This window comes from Echiichthys vipera, assembly GCF_963691815.1.
Source record: "Echiichthys vipera genome assembly, chromosome: 9".
In the NCBI taxonomy this organism is placed as follows: domain Eukaryota; kingdom Metazoa; phylum Chordata; class Actinopteri; order Perciformes; family Trachinidae; genus Echiichthys; species Echiichthys vipera.
Window position 1 is genome coordinate 26,094,956 of NC_139834.1, and position 10,650 is coordinate 26,105,605.

At 41.4% G+C, this 10,650-nt stretch overlaps 1 protein-coding gene across 1 annotated transcript; it reads right to left on the reverse strand.

Moving 5' to 3' along the window:
• Positions 1-534: 534 nt before the first annotated feature.
• Positions 535-1,518, reverse strand: rnf223 (ring finger protein 223; the record flags this gene model as incomplete). The annotated part of the gene is made up of 1 exon (XM_083920275.1): positions 535-1,518. The coding sequence occupies one exon, from the start codon at positions 1,516-1,518 to the stop codon at positions 799-801; it is 720 nt and encodes a 239-aa protein (XP_083776401.1). The 3' UTR covers positions 535-798.
• Between the last annotated feature and the right edge of the window lie 9,132 nt (positions 1,519-10,650).

The following is a 10,650-nucleotide window of genomic DNA, read 5'->3' on the forward strand; positions in this document are numbered from 1 at the left end:
TCAAATGTACAATGTATAAAGTTTGAGTTCATAGTTGGCACATTGGGTTTACATTCATTTTCTTTGTTTGTCACTCTAAACTAAGCTATTTGTAGGATATTTGCAAAGCGAGCACATCAGCATTTTTAAACGTCACTGTTTGGCTTCGGATACAACGGCGAGTTTTTATGCCGTCGCTGAATGTTGAGCACAAATCAACCCACTCGTGTTCTCTGTCATCCCATGTCTAGAATATGAGTGGGTTGATTTGTGCTCAACATTCAGTCCGTCCAACCAGTGAGACCAAAAACTGTGAACTGATTTCAAACTATAGGTGTTTATTTAAGTGCAAAAATATGGATTGTGTGAATGTTTTTGTCTCACTGAACACAATTTCAGGGGAAGTGCCTGTCAGAGTTCATCTCCCGCCACTCAGTCATTTGTGTCTTTACAGGCTTGTGTGAACAGTTAAAAATTCAAATGAGCCTGATGAAATATATCACAATAACACAAAATTCCAGTGAAAATTGGTGCGGTCCGTGTTGCCTTCAGCCCACTCATCTCGGTCCACTGGTGGGGTCCGCCATAGTATCTTTTTTTTTAAATCAACACTGAACAACAATAAAGTCCAACATCTAAAAAGCCTTCACATTGTGACTTTTACATTAGTAGTTAAAAACTGAGGTATTGACCGTTATTATGTGGCAATAACAGTGTGGACTTGGAAAAAGTGCAATTATGCACAAAAAAAGTACAATGTCAAATGTCTCATATATAATAGTATGTACAGTTCCAGTGAAGTCCAGTCATTCTGTAAGTTTACTCTGGCTTGGTGAACGGGTTGAAAGCAGCAGCAGCAGTAGCTGTTGTCGTGGTTGTGGGGTTGGGGTGGTTGGGTTCTCGCATACAACGCATGTTCCCAGTGCTGAATACACACTGCAACGGCCACAACACAACTACAATAAGAAGCACCATGAGCACGATGAAAATCACCATCCTCTTCCAGTCTGCCAGCCGGCCCAACAGGCTATAAGTCCTGGGCTGCGTTTGGATCGGAGGATCCACTGTCTTGCTGGCCCCAATGTCAATGCAGATACAGAAGGCCGTGGGACTGTCAGGGGTGCCTGGGCCGGTGTCCTGCTTGGAGCTTTTGTAGCACAGCCTCTCCCCCTCCAGCCACACAGGCTCCTCCTGCTGCTGGTGAATGGGCAACTTGCAGAGGACCTCTCGACTGGTTGTCAGGGCCGGGGGTCCCTCATCAGGCAGCGTTGTGGGGTGGCGACAAAAGGGGCAAGAGAGGCGAGCGTTGCCGCCATTACCATCCTGGTCAGCCAGCGAGACTGCCATGAGGCGGGAGAGGCACTCCAGGCAGAAGGTGTGGGTGCACTCAAGCAGCTTGGGTGTTTTGAAGACATTGTCGTAGGTGTTGTAGCAGATGGAGCATTCTGGCTGGCTCATGACTGACACCTTCTTTTTCTGCTCTCCAGCAGGTTCCTGGGGGGCGAACTGCATGTGCCAAAACTGCGGAGAAGGTTCCATATTGAGAAATGTAGCGCTACCGTCGCCTTTATTGGGTCTTCTTGGACTCGTGGGCCTTTTCTTTCCACTTCTTGGTCCGTCTTTAACTTCTGAGTTATCTAAATAAATGATCTAAAAAGAGAATGGATGACAAGTAGATTAGTTTTATACGGTAATCTGCTGCTTGTATCATGAAAACTGTGCAAGCAAGTGAAAACTATTTTTTTCAGTCATGTGCAGTACAACCATAATCCCAACAAGTCAACAGGATTCCAGTCAATCAGTGCACACTTTGACATCTGAATGTTGAACTTTGAACACTTAATATTCCGAAGCTGACAGGATTTTGGTCTGTCAATGAATAATTCAGTCACGGCTGAAATGGAAAATGGGATGAATGGGTTGAGTGATGTTGTGGATTGGCTAAAGCAACATTGTCCACCTTGTTTGTAGTGTAGTGTAGGCAACAGGGTGTTATTAACAGCACCACTCAGTTATCAGACCATGAACAAGAAAAGGATATTCAAGATCCTTGATTCTCCCATACATTAAAAACATCTCAAACCTCTAGGAGCCAGAATAAGAACTCCATTTGGTGCAGTTTAGTGTTTGACCAGTGAATGCTGTAATTTTGTTATTTGCTTAGCATCCTAAATGGTTCTGTGTCTCAGACGGTGACAGCTGATTGAGCCTAGCAATAATGAACGGATCATTATAAACATGGTGAAACTGGATGCATGTTGATGGCTCATGACCTGGTTTGATCATAAAGTCAAACATTATTGTCCTTACAGTCTCATGGCAGTGAGTGCACACGGCGTAAATGATGAGGAAGGACACATTCTGTACAGCGGATTTCCTTGAGCAAATAAGCCCAAACGAGAGAAGCTTTTACTTTCAAACCACAATGTAGGCGGTCAAAACTCAAAATCCATGTTATCTAATCAACAATTAAGCAAGCTAACCTTTGTAAATTGCTATAGCCCAAGTCATATCTTGCTATTTTTTTCAAGCTTTTGAAATGTACTGCTCCTGTTAGCTTTTAACCCCTGAACACCGAAATGGAGACAGACTAATATATAACCTTTACACTTAAAAACAAGGTCTTATTTCAAAGCTTTTGGTTGTATATAATTGTTTCGATCAGACATTCTTTTTGAAAAAATTAACATGACTGAAAATATGAAAATCTAAGCTGTCAGCACATTCATATTCACGGAGCTTGCTACCATACCGCAGGCTGAACAGTATCCAGATAGCAGTCACAGCTAGCTTGTGCTGTTTACAGGTATTCTAGACTTTCTGGAAGTTCACTGGACATATAATGATACTCAACATAAACCAGGACAGTAATTACCCTCCCCCAAGATTCAGATATTCACATTTTCCAGTTGTACTGCAGTTCTGTGTCTGCTTTGTCCAAGTGGTGTTGCCGTACCCCAGCAGAAGTGCCCAACTGCTTTGGGTCGGTACAATCACTGTATTGTCTCTGTATTAATTAAAAACAGGGCAGGCATAAGTGACTTAGAGGAGGTGGGTGAGAACAGACACCTTGTTGCAAACCCTGACAGAATGATTATTGGACATATTATCTACATCTATATTTAAAAGACAGAACACTTTGGGGATTTGTTTAGGTCTTAAAGTTCTGACCTCAAGGTTGACAAGGGCCAGAGCCTTGGCAGATGCAGGCAATGGTGTGATCCTCACTTGCCATTGGACGATGTCGAAATGCAAGTTCCAAATATGCTTTTGAAAACATGAAGAAGACTGGAATATTTGGATGACTGATATTAAGACACATATTTTTAAGTAGAACAAAGCTTTAATACTCATTCGGGTGAGGTATCTTTTCACCAATAGGATTTTAAAAACAAACAACAGAATTTTTAATTCATATCTCATTTAAAGTGATCTAAATTATTTACGTTAGGTGATTTTGGCCCTAGTGCAAATGTACACCAGCTGGTACAGGGAGTCCTTGTCCCTTCTTTGCCTCGAGCAGCTGCTGAAAGATTGTTTTGGTGAGTTACAGTACGTGGCTCTACCTGGGATAGGACCAGGGATCAACACAGGCGGCTTTGTTCATGTGACTTTTTGAGCATATGTGTTCGTATCTGTATATCACACAGCACAGTGCAAAAGCTAATAGACAAGGTTACAGGTCAGGTTTTGTGTAAAGTCTGTAGAACTCTTTGAGTACCAGATTGCTGCTTTCTTCCAATTATTTTAGGATGGTATGAATATTACATGGTAATAACCTCCCTGTTGGTGTTGTAGGTTAGGTATAAGAGGGTAATAAAGGCCCTAATGTGAAGTAGACTGTGTGTTTGTGTGTTGGGGATGATGGATACACAGAGCACAGGTGTTCTCCTTGCTGTGCCCTCAGGGCTGGTCCTTCTCCAGTAATACCATCCACACAAAGTCTCTGCTTGTTCTGTCTTATCACTCCATCTACCCTTGAAATTCCTGCTCCGCCAACGCTCTCTTTGTCTCTACTGAATTCAAACAAGCTTTATTGGGATGAGGGCAGATTTTTCTGTATAATTAAACCTCCCATAATCACTGATCAAGACAATATTTCCCGGATGCTCGAATTGAAATTATAACACTGGGTGTGGTCATTTGCCGGAGCTTCCTGTACAAAAGTGTATCCAAATGAAATTGAACTCACCACGATGGACTATTAACTGCACCTCACCCTCACTCCAGTGTGAACGCGACTAACTGAAGTCCTGAGATATATGTTTATATGTTTCACATCGTGCACATAGAGATCATGCTTAAGGTCTTTAGAAGGTGAGATGTCCTCCCAAAGCCCCAGGCCATGTTACCTGTTGAACGAGCACTGAGTTAATAGCAACTGACTGAGCACAGGACTTTGTTATAGCCTACTTCTAATGATTCTCAAACAGTCCTCAACCGAACCCTATAGGCTCCAACACATTCTTGATATAACATAGTTTTTGATAAGTACAATAAAAAAAATTCAAATACATTTACAGCATCTTTGTTTGACCCTTGTTTAAAGATAGAAAACCATGAGACTAAATGATTAATGGGAGACTTTGATGTCTGGTCTTATGTCCAAGACCATTTTCTACCATGGGATACACTGTAGTCCAGTCACCTAAACCATGTGTTTGGTGTAGACTCTCCTGTGTGGAGTCTAAAATGTGTGCCCCAGTAGAAAATCTCCATTTCTAGTGATTTGGTTACACATTTAACTTCTCTCTCAGCTGAAAGTTCACAGTTTTTAATCAGCTGGCCGGTCAGAAGGAACGCAGTGAGTACATTCCACAGCTCTCTGTTTAATTTTCTGCTTGTCTTATTTACAAATGCAGAAATATGCTGTTTACGTTATAATTGGGCCCTCTGGCAGTCTTTCACACATTCCAGATGCATTTGTGAGACTTGCAGCTTGTGAAATTATTTCCCTGTATTGGTGAAATATGTCCCTTAGTTTTCAGAAAATGAAGAATTGTATGGTCCAGATGTGAGACATACTAGTGGTATTGAAGACATACTAGTAGTCTTTGTCTAATAAACAGATTATGTATGTTTTGAAATAATAAATAGCTCATTCTTTCTTTTACAAATGAAACGTTGAATTAATGATCATTTAAATGTAACCCTGCTCAAATCAACACAACCAAGAGTTTGGCTGCTACAGCCCTATTTGGTCTGGTATGACCAGTAGCTACATTGTTAGCAAACTTTAGCTTGATTTAGTGTGCTGTTACTGTTTTTTCATTGATCCTATGGCAATAATGATCATATAAAGCCACTGTGGACACAGTGTAAAGCTGAGAGTCACATATTAACCCAAGCATTACTCTTTGCTATACCCAAAATTTCAACTTTAAAAACGTGAGGTCCTCTTCTTGTGCTTCTATTTATGGCCGCCCATTGCTATCAGTGGCACACCTGTCCTACTGACCCATTAGTATACAAATCACAGCCTGTCGGTCACGAGACCTAATGCAAACTGAAGCGTTCTTTCCAAGCTTCATGTAAAACACCGTAGTTTTCTGTTCTCAGCCCCTTTGTGTCAGGCTCAGCTGTGTGTATCTTCAGCTCAACCGTCATCCCCAATGCTGCCCTACCTGTTCTCAATTTGAAAAGTAAATGAAACTTGATCCACCTGCCGTTTGAACTAGGGGTGGAGGGAGACTGCTGCAGACAGTTTAACTGAATGTGAGGCTGGCGGAGGCATGAGCGTGTACAGATAGCACATGTGTAAACACAACAGACAATGAGGGATACAGACGCTAGAGAATCCCAACTGAATAAACAGAGAATACTCATGACTGGGATTCTACTATTCACCTCATGATGGATGTGACCCACCTACACTGTCACAGTTATTTGCAGCTGAATAAAGTTAAAAAGCCATGTTAAACAAATACCTCATTTATTCTGTAAGAAATGAATCCCACAGTCTGGAGTTTCTTTGGTATTTGGTTTTAGGAAATGGTCTTCACTCGCCGTTCTTAAAAAGAGGTCATTTGGGGTCTTGCTTAAATGAAACAGGTCTTAAAGTCTGGTATTATAACAACAGTGAACCACAAACAGGTATAAAAAGCACAAAAGAAACATTTAGAGCAAAAGTTCAGTTTACCTGTTAATGGAAAACGATGTCAGACGATCCCCTCTTTATCTCTGAGGCTCAGCTCACTCCCTTTGTACATGAAAATGCATTTTTCTGGAGTCAAAATCAACTGACTTCTGAGATGCCAGCAGGGTGTTTGGGGTTTTAGTGCCTCTGTCCAACCAAGGTCCTCGCCTGCTCTCAGTGCACTAGTCTGGATCATCTGCTGGAGTCACAGGTGTGTTTGTCTGCGTGGGTGTGTGCTCAGAGGCTGTGTAATAGCTGGCAGTGTTGGCTCTGGGTCGGCTCTGGGTCCTTCTTCGTCTGCGTCCGTTGGCCAGTATCACCCGCCCTGCACTGTCAGCTCCCTTTTAAGCACTTTATGCAAATTAGTACAGACAGTGTCTCAGCCTTGAGTTGGTGTCTGGAGGAGGGAAGGGGGGAGGAAGAAGCCTCCAAACTTCAAGGAGAATACACATTCTTGCCCTCTCATAACCCCTCCCTGTTTCTTTATATGTTGATATCCTCTATTTTCCTCCTTAGCTCCTTTTCCCTGCCCCACCACCCTCAGAAAACACACCCAAAGAACACATAACCTCTCACCTCCAGTCCCATATACAAACACATACAGGATCACAAATCCTTCAACTGACACTATTTACTTTCTTGTCAACACATCGCATGGGCACTCTTAAAAATAATCTACAGACTGCACTTTTTTTTCTCCCCACGATAACGACATGCAAACTGAATGAGACTGCCGATGTGGTGTAACATCACTGCACTGAACATTAAACACAAGAGACACACAAACTACACAGCTTTTGCATCATTCAGTATGCTTAAGCTGCACAATACATATAAAGGCTTCATTTCCATTTAGTGAGTGATAAGGTAACAGGTGGCGATACAGGACTGTCTTCTCACCGGAGCACCGCTGTGTGAATAGCCTGTTGTTCCATTCTTTACTGAAAAACAGTGTTGCTGCTCAGGAGGACACATCAGCACTAGCCAGGCTGTAGTAACTCTTTACTGATTGTGTGTGTACTGGGAAAACTTTCCCAGCTACGCTTCACCAGGCAGTGTTGTGTAATGACAAAAAAGATGTCATGTTTGGTTAGATGATGAGATCACCCTTAAAAGTAAACAACATTTTGTTTAAATCTGCATTTCAAGAGTTTTTATAGACGTTCATCAATCTTTAATTCAGGAGATAAACAAAAAACGGACATCCACCAGGAACAGGCTCCTACGAATTAAGCCGACTTGAAGAATGGGTGTTGGACTTTTTATTAGACTACTCCTTTTATTTATTTTATGGTAATGACTAATGGCTCTGGGCCATTAGCAATGTCTCTGCAATAACAGCTGCCTAACTGACTCGGTTCTTTAGTAACCCAAACACAAATACTGCTGTATCATATCAGCAAAGTCATTTATTGGACATTGAGTTGTGAGTGCTTTGAGGAAGGAGGAGTTATACAATCAAAAGCCGTTTTATTCCCCTTCCTGGAATCCATTGACTTGGCTTTATAATAAACTTGTCAAAGATTTAGGGGCTGGCTGGGTGAAAGTAATAAGCTACGGTAAGTTATCTTGTGGTATGGATCGGGTTATGGGTGAAGCTGCTGCTGAGGTTGTGGAGGGAGATGTGAGAAGGGAAGAAGAAGTGTGTGCCGGCAGGTTGTAAAATGACACAATGTGACTTTATTTCCACTCTGCACGACAGTTCCAACACCAGAGAGCACAGAGGACATTTTCAAGGCCATTAAGGGGGGAAAAAACCCTGTGCTCTTGCATTTTTTTCAGAGTAGACCATACAATGTTACATCCGGGGCAGCTATGGCAGGAATGGGCTGTAGGGTTTGTGTACATTGGCTTGATGATATTGGCCGTATGTTTACTGTATTATCTAGAAGGGTTTGGTTGTGTTAGTATCTATTTCACCTTACTACTCTAACTGTCAGGACATTCAATCAAGTCATCAGGACACATTTTGAGTCCAAACAAGTGCAATCAATGTCTTTGATTGTTATGATGATTGTTATTATTAGAGCGAGTGACGTGGCTTTCGGGACTGGTAGGTCCATTTTTTGTCCAGACTGATACACCTCAACAACTATTGGATTGATCTTGTAGACCTATAGACATTCATATTCCCCAAAGGACGATTCCTGGAAACTTTGGTGACCCCCTGACTTTTCCTCTAACCTGCAAAACCGAATAGTAGGGTGATTTGAGCCTGTGGGTATGTCGAGCCGGCCCTTGTTTATAGGCAACCACAGACAAAATTGGTCATTTGACCACAAATTTGCCCATTTTACTCCTGTGATGGAGTGAGGCCCATAGGATTGGTAAGCAAATGTAAGTTTTTCATCATTCAGAGTGGTTTTTTTGTTCAAAGAGTCATGATTGTTGTGTCTGAACAATTACAGATAAGTTGTTTTCTAGGAAGAGGCTATGAGGCTATACTGTTAGCATGAGGTTCGCTCTAAACTGCTGGTGGAGGGGTGGGGGTAGGATAGTTTGAGCCAAAAGACCTGGGAGAAGATGATCCAGCCCCCTAATTGGTTATTATATAATTATCATCAAAGTGTTATTTTACTGCAAGTCTACATTGTTACCCTTACCCTTCATTGGGGGTAAGTTGAGCCAAAAGACGACTTTTTTTTTGGAATATCCAAAACTATTTATTTTAGAGCCAAAGTGATGACTCCCAGGGACGCACCACATCCTGAAATACATGTCGATATTGTAGTTGGCATCATTTCTGTCATGTCTTCATCTTAAAGATGCCTTGAGTAAAAACTCACCCGGCTCTCCTCTCCTCATCAGCGTCATACTTTGTGTTTAGTGCTAATCAGCTAATGTCAATGTGTTCACAAGCTAAACTAAGATGGTGAACATTACCATTTTACCTGCTGAGCATCAGTCTGTTTAGCAATGTCATTGTGAGCTTGTTAGCATTACGTTAGCATTTAGCCCCAAGGTGCCCTAAATGTAAATACAGCTGCACAGAGCTGCTAACATGGCTCTCAGTCTTGCAATATGATTACAAAGGTGTTTCCAACTGACAGGGATAACACGTAAAGTCCATGCTCCCCTTTATCTCTGTCATCTGGAATATATATATCTGTTATATATGTTAGTTAAGGGAGGAGCCCCCGGAAGCTCAGTGTAGCTGTTAGTTGCGAGCTGGAGAGCTCAGAGGAGGTTTTTGTCTATGGGAGTAGCCCTCAGATTGTCTATAAAGCTTTTTTTTTTGTTTTGTTTTTTTAAATCTGGTGTCAACTTTTGCCACAATAACTTCAATCTGTGTTTTTATGAACCTTGCTCTGATTTGAGCTAGTCTCTCAACTTTTCTCCAGCATTGACCTGAGAGCAATCGTCACATTTTTTTAGCTGTGCTTTGGTCGTGTTGGCCCTAAACTGTATACAGAAGAGAATTTGACAGGACACATAAGGACAATGAGAGAGGTGAATGACATGCAGTGGTTGGTTCCCAGCTGGAGTTGATTTAAGGTTGGTATTGTTATGGTATATGGTATAGGTCTTTGACCACTAGGTCTAGACTTTTCTAGAATCACTGGGAGGGGAATTTAAAGCAACAATAACAACAGTAAACAAACATTAATAACCGTTTCAAAATCCTTCTGATGATACATTGACTGATAGTGAGAAGGGTGCCTCTGTCATTCAATTCAATTCAATTCAATTCAATTTTATTTATAGTGCCAAATCATCACAAAAGTTATCTCAGGACACTTTACAGAGTAGGTATGGACCACACTCTGCGCCCTGAACGCCTTTTGGGACGGAGTCGGATCTCCCTTCTTTTGTTGAAACTGGATCATTTTTTATGGTGAAAAAATTGTCTGGCCCCAGTTTTTCCGAAAATAATTTTTCCCATGTGTCTTTTACTAATACATTATATATAAAATGTATTACATGCTGAATATGTGAGCTGATATGAGGGGAACATATGGTAGATAGTAGGTACGCAATGATAATGCATTAAATACGCAGCTAGCTTTAGTTGGACATGTTAACTGATACAGGGCTTCTGGGGAGGTGATGAATAAACCAGACACTTCAAGGTGCTTTTCCATCATCCGGCAGCCATCTGCCTCTCTACACCTCAGCAACAGCAGCAGCATTACATCAGTTTTTCCATTGTGAAAGCCTCACCTTCATGTGAATTTTGAAACTTCAAACAGAAGAAGGGTTGTCGGCAGCAAGCACACAGCATGACCACACTTCCTGTCAGCGTCCTCTCTTTACTGTCAACAAGTGAGGTGACAGAGCCTAGAGAAGGTCACTGTTAAACATTAATAATAATAAAAAAACAAACACATACCATAAATGCTAAGGTGCTAAGATGTGGAGTGATGTCAGAGCAACTGGGATGTGTTTTTATTAAAATAGAAGCTTTACAAATACTGTGTACAAATATATACAGGTCCTTCTCAAAAAATTAGCATATTGTGATGAAGTTAATTATTTTCCATAATGAAATGATAAAAATTAAACTTTCATATATTTTAGATACATTGCACACCAAC